The 25,575-nt window shown below is 40.2% G+C and overlaps 1 protein-coding gene, 1 non-coding gene and 1 pseudogene across 4 annotated transcripts; all 3 read left to right on the forward strand.

Moving 5' to 3' along the window:
* Window positions 1-62: 62 nt before the first annotated feature.
* MGME1 (mitochondrial genome maintenance exonuclease 1) lies at window positions 63-19,639 on the forward strand. Of its 3 annotated transcripts, none has more exons than XM_037131040.2 (5): window positions 63-234; window positions 1,089-1,667; window positions 7,460-7,673; window positions 15,344-15,476; window positions 18,686-19,639. In XM_037131040.2, the coding sequence occupies exons 2-5, from the start codon at window positions 1,154-1,156 to the stop codon at window positions 18,845-18,847; spliced, it is 1,023 nt and encodes a 340-aa protein (XP_036986935.1). In that variant the 5' UTR covers window positions 63-234; window positions 1,089-1,153; the 3' UTR covers window positions 18,848-19,639. The 3 variants fall into 3 exon arrangements, with proteins under 3 accessions (XP_036986935.1, XP_036986936.1, XP_053526907.1); XM_037131041.2 differs by having other exon boundaries at window positions 68-173; XM_053670932.1 differs by lacking the exon at window positions 63-234 and adding an exon at window positions 251-450.
* On the forward strand, window positions 5,850-6,016 carry LOC119038532 (U1 spliceosomal RNA). The gene has a single exon (XR_005080436.2). It is a non-coding gene; the product is annotated as a U1 spliceosomal RNA (small nuclear RNA).
* On the forward strand, window positions 7,060-7,169 carry LOC119038535 (uncharacterized; annotated as a pseudogene).
* Window positions 19,640-25,575: the final 5,936 nt, after the last annotated feature.

Consider the following 25,575-nt stretch of genomic DNA (forward strand, 5'->3'; position numbering starts at 1 on the left):
CGCGCTTCTGCCCAAAAGGAGGGACGCGCTGACGCTGACGTTCGTACAGGCGTCTACCGACGTGAACCTGGAAGTAGGGGAGGGGCGTGAGCGCCGCTTTGCTTGCTGGGACAGCCGTGCCTTGGGCGAGGCCTAATTTGAGACCCAAGCGCGGGACCGAGGGACCGAGGAAAGTACGCGTGTGGAGAAGCTGTTAGCTCCCTGGGAGTTCATCGAAGGGTGGTGACCTCCGAGGTACCTAGCCCTGCCCTGGGCTGGGCTGCGCTTCGGTTTAAGCCGTGGTTTTCCTAATCCTGATCCCGTAAAGGCCACGGCCTTTTCTCGCGCCGCCATGGTTCGACACCCACAGTTTCGAGCAGGAATCTGCCCTCTGGAAATTACGATGATGCACCCTGTTCACCGCTGCTTTCTGCTCGGACAGCAGTGGACCTTCAAAAGCTCGATTTCAATGTCTGTAAAACGGGTCGCAATAGTACCCACTTTAGAGGATGAGAGTTAAATGAGAAAATCCTACAGACTACCTAGCAAAGAACCTGAATATAGGGGTCCGTGGTTAATTGCTAGCTGTGACCCCTGGCCTTTATAGGGTGGGCTCTAGAGCAGTGGTCCCCAACCTTTTTGGCACTAGCGATCGGTTTCGTGGGAGATCATTTTTCCGCGTGGGGAGGGGCAGGAGGCAGAGCTCAGGCGGTAACGCGGTCCAAACTTTGCTCCTCTGCCGCTCACCTCCTGTTGTGCGGCCCTGTTCCTAACAGGCAACGGGCTCGTACTGGTCCTAAGCCCGACGGTTGGGGCCCCCGTTACAGATGTTTTTTTGTGTGTGTGTCACGATTCCCTTTCCAGGTGACACATTCTTCAGATGGAATATCGGGGACGTCTTGCCCTAAGCTGTCTGCTATTTCTCATTTAATAATTGCTGGGCCTTCTGGTATTGATGAGAGGATTTCTTGGAAAATAACTTTGTCCAAGCATGTCTTAAAAGCTTATTCAATAAGCTTTTAGTGTACAATATCATACTAATATAGATTTCACATTGATAGTTAAAATACTTAACATTTGCTACCTAATACCACTTTTCTCTTTAACAGGAATGCAAAAACTAAAAAGGCTTTCCGCATTGCAAGGAGACTAAAGGGAAGTGAGAAGTCTAAAAATGAAGGCATTTCAAACCATGTGCAGGCAGTTTAGAAGTTCAAAGGGGTTTTCCATAGAACCATCCCCATGTGTGGCTTTCTCCACTTCCTCATATTCATGTGGCCGTAAGAAAAAAGAGAACCCTTATGAACAGGTAAACCAAGAAAAGTACTCTGATTTAGTACAGTCTGTCTTGTCATTCAGAGGCCATGCTCAGACTCCAGAATCATTGTTTGAGGAAGATACTTTACTCTATGGACCTGTGAGTAAGTGTAAACCTCCAAAGCAAGAGGAGGAAGCAAGAGTTCCTGGAAACTGGTTTCCTCTCTTCAGTCCAGAAAGAAGCTTAAAACCAAATGCAACAAGCGATGCCACAGTTCCTTTGAAAATCCCTTTGCAAAGGAGTAAGATGCCAAGTGTGACCCGAGTCCTTCAGCAGACCATGACATCAGAACAGATTTTCTATTTGGAAAGGTGGAAACAGCGGATGATTCTGGAACTGGGAGAGAATGGCTTTGCAGAATATACTTCAAGTAATTTTCTTAATCCTTGCTTAAGTACAAGAAGTATAGTAACAAGTGTAGTATGTTACTATCTAGAGTATAGGACACTGGTGTCATTCTTTAAAGGTTTTTCTTAACTAGTGAGGAATTACTTTCAAATGATAATAATTAGCTTTAAATAGCACTTTTTATATTAACTCAATCCTCATGACAGCCTTATAAAGCATAGATACTATTATCCTCATTTTGTTGACATGAGAGATCTGGTTCTTCTTGCCGATGCATGTAAAGAATTACAGATCAGCAAATCTATTAATATGTAATCAGGGTTTATTAGCGTTCCATTTCTGTGGAAGGAAATGGGCCTAATGCAGGGCGGGGGGCGGTGGTGGACGGAGGAGGGTGAAAGGCATAGGTTCAGGTCAAAGCAGAGCAGCAAAAGTAAAGGGTGGCCAGTCCCCAGGTCCTTTGGTCTAAGGACTTACATAGTTGGCAGGATGGGAATAAAAAAACTTACATATTGATTTGTGGGTAAATGTGGTGCCAGCTTTCTTGGGGGGGTATGACTACCCAAACTTAGGTATGTGTGGGGGGTCTGTTAGCCCAAATCCTTATCTTGCTCCAAACTCCACTTGTTCATTTTATTGTACAGCAGATACATGCCAGGAGGCAGTTAATTAATGTTGGGATAGTTACCCGGTTATTTATGGGCTCTTTAAGTATTAGGGACTCCCTCGTAAAACATAGTCTAGAAGTAGGCAGTTAACTGAAGTTGTTTCATGGGCTTCTTTGGGGTATTGTGGACCCTCAAGCCTTTCAGGCCTCGGGATGAAAGCACAGTTTCAAGGCTTTTTTTCCCAAATAGTAGAAACGCTACATAGAATTTCAAGGACTTCCCTCCTCCTGTGCTGACATACTGTTCCTTGTGATGTTGGAACACCTGGAAATATTTTCAGACCAGGCTTAGAACTGCTGAGTTAGTGGGTGAGACATGCCTTCCTCATCCTCACTGCCTTGGCTATTAATTCTACCTAAATGCTAATAGGCATTTCCTGGCAACCAGGATGCTAGCCACTGGCCAGTAACAGCAGCACTGACTTAGAATTTTTCCTGTGCTGTCTCCTGCCTCAATTTCACAAATGAAACTCAAGCACAGAGATTAAGTATTTTGACTAAATGATGTATCAAGTTATTTTATAAGCTACAAACTTAAGTATTAGAATTGCCTGTTTGTTCGATTATGGAAAAGAGTCGATCATCAGATAATGGAATTCTAGTTGTTTGTAGGCATTTTGTTCAGAATCTAGGAAATACCCCTTTGTTCTGTTTGTCAACATAGACTAACAAGCCAGACTAATGGAATTAAAACAGTTAACCAGAACAGATTATCTATATTTACATCTTGGCAAGTTGAGATAATCAGCTACTGTTGATTAGGAACTGAGAATAAATTTTAGCCTTTAACTCCTAACCTACTAACTTATTAGACAGGTCAAGAGAATCCTTGTAACTGATCCTCATAGGACTGTCTTTTGTGCTTTCCAGAAAGCAGTATGTGTACCCCTAGTGGTATACAAGCTCACTGTTTGTTTGTTTGAATAATTTATTTATTTATTTTAAGACAAAGGGGAAGGAAGGGAGAGAGGGAGAGAAATATCAGTGTGCGTGGTTACCTCTTGCACACACTCTACTGGGGACCTGGCCTGCAACCCATGCATGTGCCCTGACTGGGAATTGAACTGGCAACCCTTTGGTTTGCAGGCCTGTGCTCAATCTACTGAGCCACACCAGCCAGGGCAACACTTTTAATTTTTTAGAGTAATGCACTTATTTTGAGGTATCTTAGAAAAAAAGTCTGTGCATGCATGTTAAACAAGTGGCCGTGTGTTTTAAAAAAAAATTATTCAGTATATAGGTGTCACCTGGTTAAAGCAAAAATGGTCAAAGTCGTAGCACCTTATAACATTCCTCAGCTGTTTGGAACAAGGTATCCATATAAGGGCTGACTGCCTTCTGAAGAAAGTTAATTAGTAACAACCACCAAGCTACAGGCACCTTCTTTTATTGTGATTTACTTTATAATATTTATTTATTTATCTTTAGAGGGGAAGGAGAGGGGGAGAGAAACATCAATGTATGGTTGCCTCTAGTGCGTCCCCTGCTGGGAACTGGCCTGCAGGGACCAGCCAGGGCATATTGTGATTTACTTTATTGTGCTTCACAGGTGTTGTTTAAATGGTTTTTTTTTTACAAATTGAAGGGGGGAAATGACAACTCACTTTACTTAGATACTTGCTTTATTACGGTGGTGTGATACTAAACCCAAAGTATCTCCCAGGTGTGCTTGTATTCTTAGCTTTCTAAACAAGCAACATAAAAACATCTTTTAATGGCATCTTGAGTTTTTGTGAGTTTCCCAAGTATCAGTTTACCTATTGAAGATTGAAAGTCTGACTTTGATTTTTATGTGTTGATCATAGTGAAAATAGGTAAGGGTTTTTTGTTTGTTTGTTTTTCAGGGTTTTGCTACTGATTTTTTTTAAATCCTAAAATATCCATCTTGTCAGTTCTATTAATCTGAATATTGGAGACTCATGAATTTTTTTAATGCCCTCTATATACTAGGACTTGAACACATTTCACTTTAATTCCTTTAACTTATTGAGTGCATACTCTGACTTAATACTATCTGCAGTAAATCTTGAAACTTTTAAAATTTCTTTTTCCTCGGTCAGATAATTCAGTTGGTTGGAACATTGTCTAATATGCCAAGGTTGTGCTTTCAATCCCATCAGGGTAAATATAAGAAGCAAGCAGTGAGTGCATAAGTAAATGGGACAATAAAAATTGATGCTTCTCTCTCTTTCCTCTTCTGAGCCTTACAAGCTAAGGGACCCTGTAATCTAGCTTCCCATGTTTGCCTTTTATATGTTAAGAACCTAGTCAGAGGTTGTCTGCACTGGTTGTCTGCAACTCAACTGGGGAATGAGTTGTCTGTTTGCTTGGCAGTTGATGATGAAGCAACTTTTTTTTTCCTGTTTTTAACATGTTTATGTTCTGTCTGCTTCATTAAGCTAGTCTATAGATGAATACTATGCTTCTTTTATCTAGGTTTTAATTTCATTAGTCTTAATTTTCTTGTAGGCCTTTCATGCACTGACATTAAGTCCAGTTGAGCTAAGTAAAATTGGAGTAGAATTAACTGATGTGCTCAATTGAATTCCATTTAACCTCTCCAAGTTATTTCCCAGAAATAATTCCCTTTTTTGCAAGTGGTAGAACTGACCTTTCAAAATCTTTGTAAAAACATACCTGACAAACTAATATGTTTTGATGTTACCTTATTAAGTGAGATTGTTACCCTCATTTTCTATGGATCTGTCTCCAAGCATATACAAGGGAAGGGGACCCCCAAAAAACCCTGAATTATCTTCTGGAGGGTGGGTCCCTTGTCGTACAGGCTTCCCCCACTAGATTCTAGGAATACATTTGTATCAGTGTACCACCTGGCTTTGTAAGAGATGCTGTTAGGCTTCAGTGAACTTTTTTTGAAGACTTTCAACACATTTGCCCATTTCATAATGGGTGATTTATGAGCACACCTACCTGCACTACTACCCTGAGTGTTCAGCAGTTTTTGACCAAAAACATCTTGACACCCATGCCCCACCCTCCCTGTTCACCCCATCTCACCCAGAGCAACTTTCTTGTTTGCCCGGATAAAAAAAAAGTCCTCAAAAGGAAATGTTTCACAGATGTGGAAGAGGTGGGGAAAAAATGGTAAGAGCACTATCAGGCATCAAAAATCAGTGAGTTCAGACTATTTTGAGCAGTGGAAAAAACATTGTGATAGGTGTATTGCATCAAATAGTGCATAGGTGACTAACGTATAAACATAAGAATAAATAATTTTATATATTCCAATTTTATATATATATTTATTTTATAAATAAATTCCAGGGTGTTTTGGGGTCCCCCCTCATATATTGTCAACTCTTTCTGTGTGTATCTAAATGATGATCCCTGAATTTACTTTCCTTGCTTTGCTGTATGGTGATGACCTGGAAAGAATATAGACTGATATCAGGTTGCTGGGTCTAGCTTTTTGCTTTGGGGCAAATTAGTGGCTCTGTTAAGTCTCATTCATTAAAATGGGAGTAATTATCCTTATCTTGCTGGTCGTTGTATTTGAAAGGTTAATTCGCTGTTTTGATACTTACCTGGCCGGGGAGATACTATGATCACAAATGTGTTTTTCCCAGGTTGAGGCTTATCCATTGTACTATGGATGTACTGACCCCTGTGATTTCCCCAAATGTTAGAAATCATTCAACTGCATGATTTGTGGTAATGGGGTACTGCATTCATGCTTTTCCCTGTTTAAAAAAAAAAGAATAAATACTGTATTTTGAAAGCATCAAGGCCACTGCTTAGTACAACAGCGCCCTTTCTTTCCCTCACTAAGAATCAAGTGAATATCTACCATTTTTCATTTGTTGGATATGTGTACAGTCTCTTAAAAGTATATGAGGATAAAAAAATTCAGGACAGAGCAACTGTACTAGACTGTTCTAACCCTAAAAAAAAAAAAAAAAAATGCAGGAAAAGAATGTCACATATTTTCTTCCCCTTCCTCCAGGTCTCACAAAATCCCCACAACAACTCCTTATTTTTAATTTGTACGAGCCTTGATTTTTCATTTCTTGCCAGTCACTAAGCCTGCTAATGAAAGTCTTTCCCACCATTTTTATGCCCATAATTGATTTATGGTTGTAAAAAGTGTAAACAAAATGCAGTTCCCTAAATTTCTAGTAATTATTGGGTTGGCCAGAAAGTTCATTTAGTTGTTTTTTTTTTTCCCATAAGATGGAGTTAGTAGCACTTAGTTATTTTTAACTTCATTCAAACCAGTTTTGTTAGATTGTATTTTGACAGCTGTCATTAGTGTGCATTTAAACAAAGCTCATCACAATTGGTGAATTTTTGCGTAGCCATTTTAATATTGAAGATGAAAGAAAATAAGCACTTTTGGCATAGTATGTTTTACTATTCCAAGAAAGGTAAAAACTCAACTGAAATGCAAAACAAAGATTTGCAGTGTGTTGGAGAAGGTCCTGTGACTGAGAGATCATGTCAAAAGTGCTTTAAAGTTTTGTGCTGGAGATTTCTTGCTGGACAGTGCTCTACAGTTGGGTAGACCAGTTGAAGTTGATAGTGATCAAATCAAGACATTGAGAATAATCAATATTATACCACATGGTACATACCTACCCGATATACTCAAAATATCCAAATCAGTAGTTATTGGTGAAAATGAAAAATGTGTCTTATTTTATGGAAAAAAGCTTACAGACTTTTTGGCCAACCCAGTATTTACCAAGCCAGTTAACTTACTAAAATGGATACTTAAATTCACAGTACCATTGCTTCTCGGCCTTTTGGCTAAGATCAAATGTATTTGGTCTTACCAATTTAGTATTTGATTCATCCTCTATCCAAGGACATAAAAAACAAAAATTCACAGTACCATAAATTAGGTGTGCTCCTGCATCTATTAGATCTTTAATTCTAGTTTTGGCCTAATTCAATTAGAAATATTTTATTTTAATCCATTTTACTGGCTAAACTATTCCATTCCCTTTCATTTTTGAAGTGCATCCCTAGGTTTCACAGGGGCTGAAATGTGTCCCGGGGTTGTCACTTAAAGGTAAATCTTGTGTGATTTTTAATTCTATTTAAGAGTTTTTCACAGTGTTTTTTAGTACTAGTTTGGTCTTTTTTGTTCTGTTTTGTTATTTCTTTTCCCCTGATTTTCTCTTCAGACATATTTTTACAAGGGAAACGGTTCCATGAAGCCTTGGAAAGCATACTTTCACCCCAGGGGAACTTAGAGAGAGATGAAAATCTTGAATCTGGCTACATTGAAAGCGTCCAGCATATTCTGAAAGATGTCAGTGGAGTTCGAGCTCTTGAAAGTGCTGTTCAACATGAGACCTTAAAGTATGTAGGTCTGCTGGACTGCGTGGCTGAGTATCAGTAAGTATTAGATTGTTTTTAGCAAAGCGTAAAGGCAAATTAATGCAAGGTGGGACAGATGGTGCCTGACAAGCACAACTTTTTCCTCTTAACTCTTGCTTCAAGGGGCAGCCTCGAAAGTCAACACCTGCGTGACAGGTAAAAGAATTGGGTTAGGATGGATACAAGGGGAAGAGTCACATAGTCCTTGTAAATCTGTGTTCTAAAATCAAAGTGTTTGGTGGAGAAAAGGTATTACTTTTCAGTATCCCTAGGGTGGCATGTTTTCTACAATGTTCATCCTCCCTTGCCCCCAAGCCACGTACCTGCCGTAAGATCCAATTTGATTTCTGCATTTTCTTTCCTATTCCTCTAAAAATGGCATTTTGAGCCCTATCAACTCTCTTCATGGCTTACAAATAGTTTTTGACATAGATAGGGATTCATCTTACTATAGCTTCCTGTGGTTTTTATGTCGTTCCTCTTACTGTTTTTCCCACTTCAGATTTCAAGGGTAGATATAATCTGTGCATACCCATTCCAAAAAAAAATATGTGAGCAATACAACAGGATGGGAGGGAAAAGAATCTGTGAGTGTAACCTTTGAAATTCCAGTTAAATTTTAATTTTAAAAGTTACAATATTTATTACTCTGGAAACTATGTTTCCACCACCATAGTTTTGTGCCCTAGCTGTTTCACACCTGAGAGGAGTCTTGTGTGCCTAGACATTTAATAGGCTATTTTTGGCTGCCCTTTGGATTAACCAGTGTAGCCATACAATCAATTCCATCCAGCATCTACAAGAAATTTCTGACACCAGATGCTTTTTGTAGGGATTACAAACTATGTCCAAAGTATTGCTATTTGTTTTTTCCTCTTGACATGAAGAGCATCAGCACTGCAAATATGAATGTTGAACACTTTTAATATATTTTATTGATTATGCCATTACAGTTGTCCCACTTCCCCCCTTTATTCCCCTCTACCCTGCACACCTCTTCCCCTCTACATTCCCTCACCTTAGTTCATGTCCATGTATCATAAGTTCTTTAGCTCCTACATTTCCCACACTATTCTTGCCCTCCCCCCTATCTATTTTCTCCCCACTGTCTATGCTACTTATTCTCTGTACCTTCTCCCTGCTTCTCCTCCCATTCCTCTGTTGCTAACCCTCCATGTGATCTCCATTTCTATGGTTCTGCTCCTGATCTAGCTGTCCTCTTAGCTTGCTTTTGTTTTAGGTGTGGTTCTTAATAACTGTGAGTTTGCTGTCCTTTCACAGTTCATCTTTTTTATCTTCTTTTTCTTAGGTAAGTCCCTTTAACATTTCATATAATAAGGGCTTGGTGATGATGAACTCCTTGAATTTGACCTTATCTGAGAAGCACTTTATCTGCCCTTCCATTCTAAATGAAAGCTTTGCTGGGTAGAGCAATCTTGGATGTAGGTCCTTGCCTTTCATGACTTGGAATACCTCTTTCCAGCCTCTTCTTGCCTGTGAGATCTCTTTTGAGAAATCTGCTGACAGTCTGATGGGAACTCCTTTGTAGGTGACTGTCCCCGTATCTCTTGCTGCTTCTAGGATTGTCTCCTTCATTTAATCTTGGCTAATGTAATGATGATGTGCCTTGGTGTGTTCCTTCTTGGGTCCAACTTCTTTGGGACTCTCTGAGCTTCCTGGACTGACTGGAATTCTATTTCCTTCACCAGATTGTGGAAGTTCTCCTTTATTATTTGTTCAAATAAGTCTTCTACTTGTGGCTGTTCCTCTTCCCCTTCTTGTACCCCTATAATTCAGATGTTGGGATGTTTAAAGTTGTCCTGGAGCTTCCTAAGCCTCTCCTCATTTTTTTGAATTCTTGTTTCTTCATTCTTTTCTGTTTGGTTGTTTCTTTCTTCCTTCTGGTCCACTCCATTGATTTGAGTCAGTTTTCTTTCCATCACTATTGGTTCCTTGTGCATTTTGCTTCATTTCACTTAGTGTAGCCTTTATTTTCTCATCTAATTTGCAACCAAAATCAACCAGTTCTGTGAGCATCCTGATCACCACTGTTTTGAACTGTGCATCTGATAGGTTGGCTATCTCTTGGTCACTTAGAAGTATTGTCTCTGAGGCCTTGGAGCTGTTCTCTTTGAGCCATAAAGTTTTGTTCTGTTTGCGCCTGTTATGTAGGAGGGGCGGAGCCTTGGGTGTTCACCAGGGCGGGACAACCCAGTAGCTGGGCTGTGACACTGTATGTGGGGGCAAGGTCAGAGGGAACAGTGGCATTTGTTCTGCTCTCTCTCAGATTTCAGTCCCCTCTGCCGCTTCCCACAAGCAAATTGGGCCCTTCTGGTGTTGGTTCCCGGGTGGGTGGACTTGCCTAAGTTTTAGGACCCTGTGAGTCTCTCCAACAAACTCTCCTGTGAGGCTGAGAGCCTCTCCTGGCTCCTCAACCCCCGAAAGTTTTTCTGATTGGTGCTTTTAGGCTTTAATTCCCATCGCTGGGGCCCTGGGTTGTGTGGTCTGTCTCCCTGACCATTTTTCTACCTGGTTGATCTGCGTGTGATTGTGTGACCACAGTCAGCCAGCCACCTTGCTCCCTCACTGGGTCTCCCCATTGCCACCTCACACCTGGGATCTGCCAGCCGCTGCCTGCGCACCTGGGACGGTCCAGCAGCCATCGCTTTTTTCTGCTGCAACCCCTCTCTTTTTCTGCTGCAACCCCTCTCTGCCGGCCCCCAACTCCACCCCTCTTACTGGTCTGGATGAATGGTTCATTGTTGTCAGACTTTGGTACAGTTCAGTTTTCTGTTTGTTTGGTTGTGTTTTTGTTTCTAAATCTTTGTTGTCCTTAAATTTGCTTGTGGGAAGAGGTACAGTGTTTCCACCGATGCCTCCATCTTGGCCAGAAGTCCGAATGTTGAACATTTTCTAAACTAAGGTTTATCACCTGTAATTGAAGAATTAAAAAAAAAAAGGTCCCTCCCCTCCTCTTTTTATGTCTTTTTGCTCTGGCTGGTGTGGCTCAGTTGGTTGGAGGGTTGTCCTATAGACTGAAAGGTTGCGGGTTCCATTCCTGGTCAGGGCAGGTACCCAGGTTGCTAATTTGATTCCCATTCAGGGTGCATATAAGAAAGTAAACAATCTCTCGCTCTCGCTCTCTCACTCTCTCGCTGTCTCCCCCACCCCGCCCATTCCCTTCCTCTGCCCCCCTTCCTCTTTCTTCCGTTATCTCTCCCTCTCTCCCTCCTCCTCCCCCTTTCTTTAGAAGAAATGTGGTAAAACACACATAAAGTTTACCACTTATTTTTAAGTGTATAGGTCACTGGTATTAAGTACATTTATGGTGTGCAATCATCACCACCATATATCTCCAGTAGTACACTCTCATCTGTTAAAACTGAAATTCTATGCCCATTAAATAGTAGCCTCCCCATTCCTCCCTACTTCCTGCCACTATCAACCACCATTCTACTTTCTGTCATATATGTGGAATAACATAGTAATTTTCTTTTTCTCACTGGCTTATTTCATTCAGCATAATGTCCTCAAGGTTCATCTGTGTTGTAGCATATCAAAATTTCTTTTTCAGGCTGGTTAATATACAACATTTTAGTTATCTATTCATCTGTCATTGAACAGTTGGTTTGCTTTCAGGTTTTGGATATTGTAAATAATGCTTTTATGAACATGGGTGCACAAATATCTCTTCAAGACTATGCTTTTAGCCCTGGCAGGTATGGCTCAGTGGATTGAGTGCTGGTCTGTGAACCAAAGTGTTGCTGGTTCGATTCCCAATCAGGATACATGCCTGGGTTGTGGTCTGGGTCCCTGGTGGGGGCCATACATTGATGTTTCTCTACCTCTCTTTCTCCCTCCTTTCTGCTCTCTAAAAATAAATAAGTAAAATCTTTTTTAAAAAAGGACTGTGGTTTTAATTTTTTTGGAGCTATGCCCAAAGTGGAATTGCTGTATCATACAGTAATTCTATTTAATTTTTTGGGAAACCACCATACTGTGTCCTATAGGGGTTATGCCATATTATAGTCCCAACAGTGCACAGAAGTTCCCATTTTTCCACATTGTCTCTGACATTTGTTATTTCTGATTTTTTGATACTGGCTAGCCTAATGAGTGTGAGGTGGTATCTTACTGTGATTTGATTTGCATTTCCCTAAAGATTAGTGATGTTGGGCATCATTCTATATGCTGATTGGCCATTTGTTTCTTTAGAGAAATGTCCGTTTGAGTTATTTGCCTATTTTTAAACTTCATTGGTATTTTTTGTTGTTGAGGTTTAGGAGTTCTCTATGTATTTTGGATATTAATCTTTATCAGAATATGATTTGAATTATCTTCTCCCATTCTGTGGATTGATACACAGATGTTTTAAATTTTTCTGTAATCCAATGTGTCTATTCTTTTGTTGCCTGTGCCTTTGGTGTCTTATCTAATAAATCATTGCCAAATCCAATGTCATTAAACCTTGGTCCTATGGTTTAAGTCTTATATTTAGGTTATGGAACCATTTTAAGTTCATTTCTGCTTATGATGTTAGGTAGGAGGTCAACGTCATTCTTTGCATGTAAATATCCAGTTTTCCCAACACCATTTGTTGAAAAGACTGTCGTTGAATGGATTTGGCACCCTTTTCAAAAATCACATGACCATATAGTTGAGGGTTTATTTTGGGGTTCTCTATTCTGTTTGTCTGTATGTCTATCCTTAGGCCAGTACCATATTATTTTTAAAAGTTTGTATGGGTTTTTGTTTTGTTTTTTGTAAAATAAAAGACTTTTTTTTTTCTTGCCTCCATTTATTATTTGTTTAATTTGTATGTTAAACATTGACAACTTTCTAAAAATCAAAACCATGCAAAAGGTTATTATCAGGAAGGACTTACTTCCTTATCATTTCCACATCATTCTCATACTTGTATATTTATTATTTTCTATCAATCCCATAAGTAACCATTCTTTGGTTACCAATTATGCTTCCTGTTTCTTTTTTAGAAAACTTTACCTATGTGCATATATACAAATACATAATCATATACACACAATACTATTATTATGTATAGATTGTATATAATACATAATTCTTCATTCTTAGATGAAGAGTAACATGTTTACTTTTAGTACTTTTTTTTAAAATTAATTTTATTTAGTTATTTTTCAAGTACAGTTTTTTGTCTATTTTTCCCATCCCAGCCGGCCCCCCACCCTGTGCTCCCCACCTCCCTCCCATTTCCACCCCCCTTAGTTCTCATCCCTGTGTCCTTCCTATTTGTTCCTCCAGATCCCTCCCCATTTTTCCCCTTAACGTCCCTTCCTTCTCCCCTCTGGTCACTGTCCCCTTGTTCTCTATTTCAGTGTCTTTGTTTTTTTTCTGCTTGCTTGTTTGTTTTGTTGTTTAGCTTCCTGTTAAAGGTGAGATCATATGGTATTTGTCTTTTAGCACCTGGCCTATTTCACTCAGCATAATGCTTTCCAGTTCCATCCATGTTGTTGCAAAAGGTAGTAGCTCCTTCTTTCTCTCTGCAGCATAGAATTCCATTGTGTATATGTACCACAATTTTTGGATCCATTCATTTACTGGTGGGCACCTAGGTTGCTTCCAACTCTTGGCTATTGTAAATTGTGCTGCTATGAACATTGTGGTGCATAGGTTCTTTGATATTGATGTTTTAGGATTCTTAGGATATAATCCTACCAGTGGAATTGCTGGGTCAAAAGGCAGGTAAAAGACATTTTTTAATTTTTACTAATAATTTTATTGATTTGGATATTTTGAATATGTCATCTCTCTCCCATGGGTTAATGTTGATTGTTCTCAATGTTTTGATTTAATCACTATCAACTTCAACTGGTCTTCCTGACTGTGGAGCATTGTCTAGTGAGAAATCTCCAACACAAAGCTTTGCAAACTGCTTTTGACACATTCCATCAGTCACAGCACCTTCTCCATACACTGCACACATCATTTTTTGCATTTCAGTTGCATTTTTACCTTCCTTGAAATAAAGCATGATACGGCAAAAATGTTTGCTTATTTTCTTTCATCTTCAATGTTAAAATGGCTATACAAAAATTCACCAATCATGATAAGCTTTTTAAAAATATTTTAATTATTTATTTTTAGACAGAAGGGAAGGGAGAAAGGCAGAGAAACACTAATATGTGATTTCCTCTAGCATGCCCCTTTCTTTCTGCTCTCTCTCCAATTTCAATCCCCTCTGCAACTTCCCACAACCCAGCACCTTTTCAGACGGTGCTTTTACGCTTTATTTTCCTGTCACTGGAGCCCTGGGTTGCACGATCTGTCTTGCTGCCCATTTTTGCCTAGTTTATCTGCACACGAATGTGTAACCTCAGTCAGCCTCGCACTGCCTGCACTCCCGCCATCTGGCTGCCACTGCCTTTTCCTGCCGCAATCCCTCTGCACCAGCCACCAACTCTGCCCTTCTTACTGGACTGGTTAAATCGTTGTCAGACTTCCATACAGTTCAGTTTTCTGTCTGTTCTGGTTGTGTTTTTGTTTCTAAATCTTTGTTGTCCTTAATTTTGGTTGTGCGAGGAGGTACAGTGTTTCCACCTATGCCTCCGTCTTGGCCAGAAGTTGGGAATACAATAACTTTTTATATTATGTTGAAATGATGTTTGTTAATATGTTGGAGTAAAAAAATATGGGCATTTCACCTATCTTTGTCTTTTTTTGACATGGCTACAAAATTTAGAGTAACATATAGCTCACATTTTGTTATTTTAGACAGTGCTACTCTAGACTGGTTTTATAAGTACCTTGTATAAGTTGTAACTCTAGAGCTATGGTAACAGGTAGGTAACATACACATTTTGTATAAAATCTCCCTCTAAAGTGCTGATTTTGAAATTGAAGTCATGAAAGACAGGTTGAACAGATAGAGCCCTTTGGGAGTTGCCAGTTATCATTTTACTCACCCACCCTATGAAGCTTTTAACTGCAGGTGGCAAGTATGAAATCCCACCAGAATACGGGGGTTGGGGAGGAATACAGTAGTTGTTTGACTTGAAGGAGGAGGAGGAGGGGAAGAAAGAGGAGCAGGGAGGGAGTGGAAGAAGAAGATGGAAGAAGAAGAAAGAAGGAAAAAGAAAGAAGAAGAAGAAAGCGTTGATGGATTTGAACACCAGACTTGGTTTATGAGCAGTAGAATTTCTGAGGGACCATTATGTTTAGTCTTTTACAATGAGGACGTTGCTACTGCTCTGTTGTGGTTTATTCTGATAAGCATTTGAGGCAGAATCAACCGAAATAATAATAGGTGCAGTTTCAATTCCCCTGTGTTAAAGGAAAGAAGGCCTTGGAGGTTCCAAGGGATTTCAATAGAGTATGTAAACTTGAATTTCAATAGAGTGTATAAACTGTGGACAAATTGTTTCCCAGCACTCCCACATGGGCCTGTACCTGTAGGTCTCATTGGAGCAATTTAGGAAACGTGCATCAAAACCCTGACAGGCTCATATACTAACTGAATAAAGGACTCAAAGGAAAGAGAACATCAAACCTTTCTATTTCTAAGAGGTAAAGCTCAGAGGATCTGCCTTTTTGGCAAGTGTAGAATAGAAGCAACAGTCACTGGTAACAAGTAGTAAACTGTGTAAGAAGGTTGACCTAATTTTTTAGTTTGAACTATTACCTACAAAGACTTCCCTTTGGTTTCTCTTTAGAGGCAAGCTGTGTGTGATTGATTGGAAGACATCGGAGAAACCAAAACCTTTTATCCGAAATACATTTGACAACCCGCTGCAGCTTGTGGCATATGTAGGTGCCATAAACCATGATGCCAACTATAGCTTTCAGGTAAGAACACTGAGGTTCTCCTTAAAGCTTTGCCTGACACCTGTTTATAGCTACTTAACTCCTTGTGGTCCTTATTCTATTTGTATCCCACTACTTACTCTGTTCCTTGCTATCACTTTTTAAAAATGTTTTATTTATTATGCTATTATAGTTGTCCTGCGTTTTCCTCTTTTGCCCCTTCCATCCAGCACCCTCCACTCCCTCAGGCAGTCCCCACATCACTGTTCACGTCCATGGGTTATGCATGTAAGTTCTTTGCCTACTCCATTTCCTATACTGTATTTTATATCCCCATGGCTATTCTGTAACTACCTATTTATACTTCTCAATCACCTCACCTCTTTACCTATTCCCCCACACCCCATTCCCATCTGACAACTATCAAAACACCTTATCCATGATTCTGTTCTTCTAGTTTGCTTAGTTTGTCTTATAAATTCAATTGTCGATAGATATGTATTCATTGCCATTTTGTTGTTCATAGTTTGTATCTTCTTTTTCTTCAAATAAGTCCCCTTAAACATTTCATGTAATACTGGTTTGGTGATGATTAACTCCTTTAGTTTCTTTCTTGTCTAGGAAGCTCTTTATCTGCCCTTTGATTCTAAATTATACCTTTGCTGGGTAGAGCAATCTTGGCTGTAGGTCCCTGCTTTCCATGATTTTGAATATTTTTTTCCACCCCTAGCCTGCAAAGTTTCTTTTGAGAAGTCAGCTAACAGTTTAATGGGAAGTCCCCTGTTGGTAACTAACTGCTTTTCTCTTGCTACTTTTAACATTCTTTCTTTATCTTTTATCTTTGCATTTTAATTATGCCATAATAATGGCATTTTAATTATGATGTGTCTTGGAGCGGGTCTCTTTGCATCAGTCTTGTTTGGGACTCTCTGTGCTTCCTAGACTTGCATGTCTATTTCCTTCACCAAATTAGGGGAATTTTCTTTTCTCTTTTATTATTTTTTAAATGCATGTCCAATTTCTTCTTCTTTCTCTTTTCCTCTGGCACCCCAGTGATGTGAATGTGGGAATGCTTGAAGTTGTTCCACAGGCTGCTTATACTCTCCTCATTTTGGGGATCCTTTTTTCTTGTTCTGGTTGGTTGTTTTGCTTCCTTATGCTCCAAATCATTGATTTTATTCTCAGTTTCTTCCATTCCACTGTTTCCATGTACATTTTCCTTTGTTTCAATTAGTGTATCTTTCTGACTGGGTCTTTTTTACACTTTAGAAGTCATCACTACATTCCCTGAACATCCTTATAATCAGTTTTTTGAACTCTGCATCTGATAGCTTGCTTATCTACATTTTGTTTGTTTCATTTTCTAGAGTTTTGTTCTATACTTTCATTTGGGCCATGTTTCTTTGTCTCCTCATTTTATCAGCCTCTCTGTGTTTGTTCCTATAGATTAGGTAGAACTGCTTTGACTCCATGTTTTGGTAGTGTGGCCTAATGTAGTAGGTGTCCTGTGGAGTTCAGTGGCACATCCTCTCCTGTCATCCAAGCTGGGCATTCAAGGTGAGCCCTTTGTGTGGGTTGCGTACACCCTCCTCTTGTAGTTGAACCTTGATTGCTGTTGGCAGGTCAACAGGATGGATTTACCCAGGCCAGTCAACTGCAAGGACTGCCTGTGACCACTGACCACAATTTCTGCCCTCCATGGAGGATCAGCTGGGCTGGGACAGCACCATGGTGGTCTGTAGCTGTCCATTGGGTGTTCAGGCTCTGGGGTTTGCCAGTGGGTACGCCCAAGGTCAGTCCCCACCTATGTTTTGCTGGGAGCCACGCTGCATGAGCTATAAAGCAATCTGCACATGGCTGCTACTGCTGGGCTTGGGGGTTCCTAGGTGGAGCCAAGCTGTGAACCTAGGCTGGCTGCTGCTAGTGCATGTTAGCATGTTACCAACCAACCCAAGCTGTGAACCCAGGGCTGGGGGTTCACTCTGGCCAGCTCTTGCTTTGTTTGATAGGGTTTAGGAAGTTGTGAAGCAGGAGCCAAGACCAGCCATTCATATGGAAAAGCCATTGTTATAGCGTGGGTGGGTCGGTAAGTTGCCAGGTGAAGCCTGGGGATCTCTAGGGTGGGACAAACAGTATTAGCCAGGTTGTTGGAGTCTTAGATAAATGGTACCTGCCTGCTGGTTCTGTGGCACTATTGGGGGAGAAGAGGTACAGTGGCCTCTGCCTACCTTTCTGTCTGGGAGAAAGCTGGTCCCCAGCTCTCACCTTGATGTCAGACATGTCACTTCCTCCCTGTATGCTACTGATGCCTTTCAAGATTACCCTGGTGCTGGAGCACAGAAGGAGTGAGTTTGAGTAAGTCTTTGTGTAGGTTCTTTAAGAGGAACTGCCTGGGACTTCATCAGTTTCATCCACTGACTCAAGCCCTGAGAGTTTTTGCAGCCAGGAGTTACAGGGACATATCTTCCTTCCATTGGAACCCTTGGCTTTGGCTCCTGGTGTGAGGCTGGGACTCTTCACTCCCAAGATATCCCTTCCGAATTTTTATGCACCACACTTGGATGTGGGACCAGCCTATTCTATGTCTCTACTCCTCCTACCAGTCTGGATGGATGTGGTTTCTTTAATTCCATAGTTGTCAGACTTTCATTCAACATGATTTCCAATGGTTCTGAGTGATAGTAGTTCTATAGTTTAGTTGTATTTTTGATGTGGGTGTACAGGGAGGTGAGCCATGTGTACTCACATTTCCATCTTAACTGGAAGTTCCTATCTACTACTTTAAAAAGCGTTTTCCCCACTCCCCTGTCTTTTGGGGAGTGTTTTGTCATTGTTAATAGTTCTTTAACGATGACAGCCCTTTCTTCAGTGTCTTATCTGTCATCATCTTTGTGTTCTTATGTATCCTGGTGCAGTCTTTCATGTACCATCTTAGAAACTGAGTTAGGAGATATTACTGTAGATCAGTGGTGTCAAACTCAATTTCACCAGAGGCCACATCAGCCTCATGGTTGCCTTCAAAGGGCCAAAAGCAATTTGGGACTGTATAAATGTAACTACTCCTTAAAAGTGAAGCAAGAGCTTGGCGTTGCCACCAGGTAGAAACAAGGTACCGGGCCAGATAAAATAAGGTGGAGGGTGGGATTCAGCCCACAGGCCTTGTGTTTGTGCCTGTGCTGTAGATTGTTTTGTTTTCCCTGGAGTAAGAAGGAGATTAACCTGAACTCTGGTCTTACTGTGTTTCTGTCTAGGTTCAGTGTGGTTTAATTGTGGTGGCCTACAAAGATGGATCCCCTGCCCACCCACATTTCATGGACACTGAGCTGTGTTCCCAGTACTGGACGAAGTGGCTTCTTCGACTAGAAGAATATACAAAGAAGGAAAAGAACCAGAATATTCAGAAACCAGACTAGGGGCAGGATGCTGTTTGGGGACATGCAGCACTTTCTCATACTTTGGGAAAATACATTGCTGTTTACTGTGACCTAAAATGGAGGATCCGAGAGCTGAATTAATACAAGCAGAAATAATAATTTGTTGACATTTACTGGCAACCAAAAACACTGAGAAGCCAGGAAAGTTTAGATATAAAGAACTGGACTTTAGCACATAAAAGACCAGCTTTCTACCTCTGACTATGATTTACTTTTAAAAAGGGCTAGCAAAATTACACAGTGTTGATGGCTCATGGATCCCTGTGGACTTCGCTGTGTCCTGGGCAGGATTCCCAGTCTTTGAACTGAAATTGGGGGGCAGTAAGGCTTAGTGTGCCAACCATTTCCTCAGGGTACACCAGGAGGGAAGGGGCCATGCAGCCCAAGGGCGTGTGTGGAGGGAGAACTAGCATCAGCCAGCTACTACTGCCAGCACAGTCTCCTAGAACTTGTTTTATATATTGAGGTTCTCTATATATTTCTTTAGGGAAAAAAATTTCCATTTAACATTTGTGAAAAATAAATATGGGATTCCTTAGCCTCGAATAAATATCACTGTCCTGAAAGATGGAGCACATTCACTATATCATTGGCATACCACCAAATAATCCCTGAAGTAATTGTAGGAATTTTAATAGTTATATTCTGGTTTGAGTGGATGAATCTTATCCATAGAGAAAATGTATCATGTGTGTAATTTTTCAGCTGTGGGGATCAATAATGCAATCTATTTTTATGTGTTCGATAAGTAATAAAAATTATTAGTTGTCACTGGGTTTGGGAAACTTAAATAAACCCCAACTATATAACCCGGGGGAAGGGTCCCTATTTTGTGAGATGGATTAACATTTAAGTTAAAGTTGCTGTCTTAAAATCATACAGTGTTATATACAGTTGCTTAGTTTTTTCATTAGCCATGAATTATAAGAAATAAAATATAAGATGTGGGACTTCTGGCCAAGATGGAGGCATAGGTAGAAACATTGTGCCTCCTCACACAACCAAATTTAAAGACAAAGTTTTAGTAACTAAAATGCAACTAAAACACAGAAAATTGAACTGTACAGAAGTCCAACAACAATGAACAATTCAGCCAGACCGGTAAGAGGGGTGGAGCCAGTGGCTGGCAGAGAGGGGTCAGGCAGGAAAGATTGGCTGGACTGACCCAGGAGCACAGGCAGTGGTTGGCAGATCCCAGGTGTGAGGTGGCAATGGGTGGATCCAGTGAATGTGCAAGGAAGAAGGCTGACCGGGGTCACACATTCACGTGCAGATAAACCAAGCAAAGAAGCGAGCAGTGAGACACAGCTCCAGTGATGGGAATTAGAGCCTGAAAGCACCAATTGGAAAGACTTTCGGGGCTGAGGTGCCGGGTGAGGCTCCCAGGCTCACAGAGAGTTCGTTGGAGACGCACAGGCCCACGCACCAGGAAGCCAGCACCAGGGGGGCCAGGTTTGCTTGCAGGAAACAGCAGAGGGGACTGAAATCCAAGAGAGAGAGGAACAAACGCCATTGCCCCTGTCTGACCCTGACTCCACATACAGCATCACAACCCAGTGACTGGGTCGCCCCACCCTAGTGAACACCTAAGGCTCTGTCCCTCATATGTAACAGGTGCGAACAGACCAAAACTTGATGGCTCAAGAACAGCTCAAAGCCCCAGAGCCAATAATTCTAAGTGACCAAGAGATAGCCAGCCTATCAGATGCACAGTTCAAAACAATGGGGATCAGGATGCTCACAGAACAGGTTGATTTTAGTCACAAATTAGAGGAACAAAGGCTAACCTACATGAAATGAAGGGAAATGGACAGGAAATCAATAATGGAAAGGAAACTGGGACTCAAATCAAGGGAGTGAACCAGAAGGAAGAAAAAAACAAACAGAAAATGAAGAAACAATTTTTAAAAATGAGGAGAGGCTTAGGAACCTCCAGGACATCTTTAAACATCCCAACATCCGAATTATAGGGGTACCAGAAGGGGAAGAGGAAGAGCAAGTGGAAAAATTATTTGAACAAATAATAAAGAACTTCCCCAATCTGGCAAAGGAAGTAGAATTCCAGGAAATCCAGGAAGCTCAGAGAGTCCCAAAGAAGTTGGACCCAAGAAGGAATACACCAAGGCACATCATAATTACATTAGCCAAGATTAAAATGAAGGAGAAAATCCTAGAAGCAGCAAGAGATAAGGGGACAGTCACCTACAAAGGAGTTCCCATCAGACTGTCAGTTGATTTCTCAAAAGAGATTTTACAGGCAAGAAGGGGCTGTATAGAAGTATTCCAAGTCAGGAAATCCAAAGACCTATATCCAAGATTGCTTTATACAGCAAAGCTTTCATTTAGAATGGAAGGGTAGATAAAGTGCTTTTCAGATAAGGTCAAGTTCAAGGAGTTCATCATCATCAAGCCCTTATTATATGAAATGTTAAAGGGACTTACCTAAGAAAAAGAAGATTAAAAATAGGAACAGTGAAAGGACAGCAAACTCACAGTTATTAACAACCACACCTAAAACAAAAGCAAACTAAGAGGACAGCTAGATCAGGAGTGAACCATAGAAATGAAGATCTCATGGAGGGTTAGCAACAGGGGAGTGGGAGGAGAAGAAGGGAGGAGAAGGTACAGAGAATAAGCATAGACGGTAGGTAGAAAATAGACGAAGCAGAACAAGAATAGTATGGGAAATATAGAATCTAAAGAACTTGTGACACATGGACATAAAAGGGGAGGATGGTGGGGGAGGGGTGTCCAGGGTGGAGGGGAATGAAGGGGCGGAATAGGACAACTGTAATGGCATAATCAATAAAATATATTTTTAAAAAGTAAAAAAATTAAAAATATATAAGATGTGAGTAAAGTAATTAGGTTTTTGGTTTTGTTTTGTTTTTATTTCTGTGTTTATAGATTAATTTCATAAACCTGGAAATTATTTAGACTTTGTTTTTAAATTCGGAATTATGCCACTGGCTCAGTAGCTTTAGTATGTGTTTTGGGTAAATGAATGCAGGCAGATGTCCTGAATCAGGGTCTCCTGGCAAGGAACATAAGTTTCAGGCCAGAGAGAGGAGGCTTATGAGTTACCTTTTATCATCTCTACATATCTGCATTTTTTAAAGTAGCATATATTTCTGTAACCTGTAATTTCCAAAGTCAGAAATCAAGTGAGAAAATTAGAATTGTACCACCAGATTTTTCCACACTGCTCTAATAAGCCTTATCCTAGAATTTAGGAGACCAGACCCAACAAGACTCATTTTAATACAGTTAACATAAATGTACCTTGGACCTGTCACTTCAAACCAAGAGTCTCCCAAGCTAATTGTGGTGTGAAGAGTTCTATGAAGACCATTAGAGTCTGACCAAGACAATGTGGTTGGTAGAAGAGTGAAGCTGGTAGGGATTTTCCGTACTCCCTGGATATGTTTTCCCGAACCACACAAGAGCACCCCAATTTCTAATTACAATTTTGATAATCTTCAGATCTTGCTGATTAATGAAATCTCAATCACCTGAGAAGGAAATAATCGCTTTTTAAAAAGTTCTTTTTACTAAGGCATAAGAGGAGAAGGCCAAATCTGAATTTCTAAAAGAGTCATAATTTTTTAAGAATTAACATACATGTTACTAATTTTTGGACACTACGTGTTACCCTAAGAAATTGTAAAAAGGAACAGGATTTGTGATAAGGAGAGATTCTCCAATTGAGGTAGTTAAAACATCTTTAAAAGGAAGTATGAATTGCTTTTCTGTGGGGCTCCTTCACAGAAGTCCAAAATAGAGCCTTATAGTCATGCTTTGAGACAATTTACTAGATTCAAAACTGACTGCATTCCTTTCTGCAATTCTACACATTAATGCATTTAATGCAGCTGACAAAACTCTGTGCTGGCACTGAAAGTCAGTTTTTCAATAAGAAAAATTTTCCACCCTGACCTGTGTGGCTCAATTGGTTGGGCATCATCCAGAAAAGCAAAAGGTCACCGGTTTCATTTCCAGTCAGGGTAGATGCCTGGGTTGCAGGTTCCGTCCCTGGTCAGGACATGTATAAGAAGCAACCGATAGATGTTTCTCTCCTCTTTCTCCCTCCTTTTCTCTCCCTAAAAAGAAATAAAAATTTTAAAAAAATTTCCCCTCAGACCTGGCCTCTTGTTTGCCTCAGACCATTAGCACCTACTAATCTGAGAACATTAACTTCTCTATATAAACCCATTATAGTTCTAGGAAAACATGAACATATGAGCTATGGTTTCATATTTGTTGATTGTGGTAAATACAGGAAAAGGGTTTAGTCATAAATCAATGTGTTTCTAGGTAACCAATTTGCCTACCAGCTTTCAAAGGAGTTGGAGAGGGGTAATTTGTTTTAATCACTGCATTTTTCCACCTGAGCAATTAAACATTTGATTGTAACCTACCCTACCCTCCAACTCCACTCCCCATCCCACCCCCATATACAAAGTGAAACAGGGAAATAGTTGGACATTTTATTTTTTAAATAAATACTTCAGTTGTTTGGAGCTGTTGCTCTTAAGACAAACACCATCTTAAAACAATCAATTACTAAGTAAAAGGCAGAACTCACTCTCCTTCCAGCCTCTGAGGCCTACAGGTGAAGCAAAGAGATGTGCTGTTGCTGGAAGCAGAACCAATGAATCTTTTAAAGTTATTTATACCATAGAAGGGAGCTTTGGAGAGATGTCCCTGACTGAGTAAAAGGTTTTTATGTTGCTGTGACAATAATAGTTCTCAGGTTTAAGTAATGCATGTGTGAATCGGTCATAAAATGATTTTCTGGGTTAGGGTTTATTTTTTATCAAGATCTGGGTAGGGGACAAGGAGAGTTTTTAATAGATCATAGATAAAAGTCCCTGTCTTTGTTTCCCTTATCCCATCATAAATTTGGGGGGTATCTTTCCCATGTATCCTTTTATAGTTTCACCACCTATGCCAATAATATACCATGAATATATAGTTGTGTTTTCTTTGATTTTACTTGCTTTGTCCCAACGCTTATTTTTGAGATCTCTTTGGGTGAGCACTTCCAGATCTATATTTCCTCATGCTCCGTTGTGTCACCATTAGGCTGATGAGCTTCCTGACAATGTTTTGTAAATATAGACAATGCTGTAGTGAACAACACACTCATGTCTCCATGTTTCCTGGCACTTGGGAGGCAGGTACAATGAGGTAGAAGCAGGATGTGGATTGTGGCTCTGCCACTTACTAGCTGTGTGACCTTATGGCAAGTTACCTGACCTTTCTGTGCCTAATTTCCTTATTTGTAAATTGAGGGGAAATAATAGTACCTACTATTATGGTACAGTAGTTCAATGATGAAGGCACTTGGTATAGTGCCTACTACAACATGAAAATGAAATAAATGTTAGCCATTTTCATCATCAAATGAACACACTTGGATGCATCTTTGTTGGCCCAGGATGTGCACAGCTTAACATTACTGCAAGTTCCTCTCCCAGATCAATGATGTCTGAAAATTTCTGCTTTCTCACAAATTCATTAACACAAGAATTTGAAGACTTTTTTTTCCCCATGATGGGGTGAGAACAATTCATTTTCACTTTTTGGTTTGAACAGCATTATTGCTTAAATGAAATATGCTTGAAAATAGGATTGCTGCCCCGGCCCTGGCTAGTGTGTCTCACTCAGTGGGTTGAACACGGGCCTAAGAACTAAAAGGTTGTTGGTTTAATTCCCAGTCAGGGCACATGCCTAGATTGTGGGTCAGGTCTCCAAGTAGAGGCATTGGAGAGACAACTAATCAATGTTTCTCTCGACCATTGATGCTTCTCACCCTCCCTTACACTTTATAAATAAATAAATAAATAAATAAATAAATAAATAAATAAATAAATAAATAAATAATTTTTTTTAAAAAAGAAAACACAATTGCCATCTAGTGGTGGGCAAAGTAGACTGCAGTTATGGGGTAAAAGCCAAATATGGGTAGATATACATGTATCTCTAGGAACTGGGGCAATTTAGTTTTTAACACAGGTCCGATTTGAATTACAGTAACTGGATGAGAGTGTTTCTATTATCTTCTCCCCGTTTTTAGGCAGCTTGATGACTTTCTTCTCACTTTTTCTAGTACGGTGACATGGAGACCTGTTTGCATGGCCCTGTGAGGCTTCCTACAACTAAATGAAGCTGAGTCACTGGCTCAGAAAAGAGAAGTGAGATAAATTAGGAGCAAAGCTGTTTACAAACTGGCAGGAGACTGTGGATCCAAGCAGGGAAGGCTATTCTTGAGCAATCCTAACTCACTAGTGGAGAGATGGTCAAGTGTATGCATCAGGGCTGCTTCCTCAAACCACCACAGAGGGTTGAGCTCAGAATCTCAGTTAACTTCTTTCCAAATCATGGGCTTGGACTGTCTGCTGCAAAGACTTCTAAAGTCATAGTCTAAAAAGATTTCAGGGTACACGAAAATGTTAGATATTAATCATCAAAGACACAGATACATTTTAAAAGATATATACAAAAATGTTTCATGAACAATAAAGGTATAAAAAATAATATTGCTGAACTGTTATATAGCATGTCTTTAAATAAGTACAATTACTAAATTAGTGGACTACTAAAAGTTAAGAAAAGGAAACAAGAGTCTAAACAACAAGCAAAGTTCAGTTGTAATTAGAAACATCCATTCAGGCTGATCACAGTAGTTCCACAGCACCAGACTC

Source organism: Artibeus jamaicensis, unplaced genomic scaffold, assembly GCF_021234435.1.
Source record: "Artibeus jamaicensis isolate MK-2021 breed Jamaican fruit bat unplaced genomic scaffold, CSHL_Jam_final contig_65, whole genome shotgun sequence".
Classification (NCBI taxonomy): Eukaryota; Metazoa; Chordata; class Mammalia; order Chiroptera; family Phyllostomidae; genus Artibeus; species Artibeus jamaicensis.

Excerpts from the sequence above, each read along its gene's own strand:
- MGME1 (XM_037131040.2), top strand. The coding sequence starts at position 1,154 with ATGAAGGCATTTCAAACCATGTGCAGGCAGTTTAGAAGTTCAAAGGGG. Across the intron at positions 1,668-7,459 it reads CTTTGCAGAATATACTTCAA|ACATATTTTTACAAGGGAAA; the intron begins GTAATTTTCTTA and ends TTTTCTCTTCAG. Across the intron at positions 7,674-15,343 it reads GACTGCGTGGCTGAGTATCA|AGGCAAGCTGTGTGTGATTG; the intron begins GTAAGTATTAGA and ends GTTTCTCTTTAG.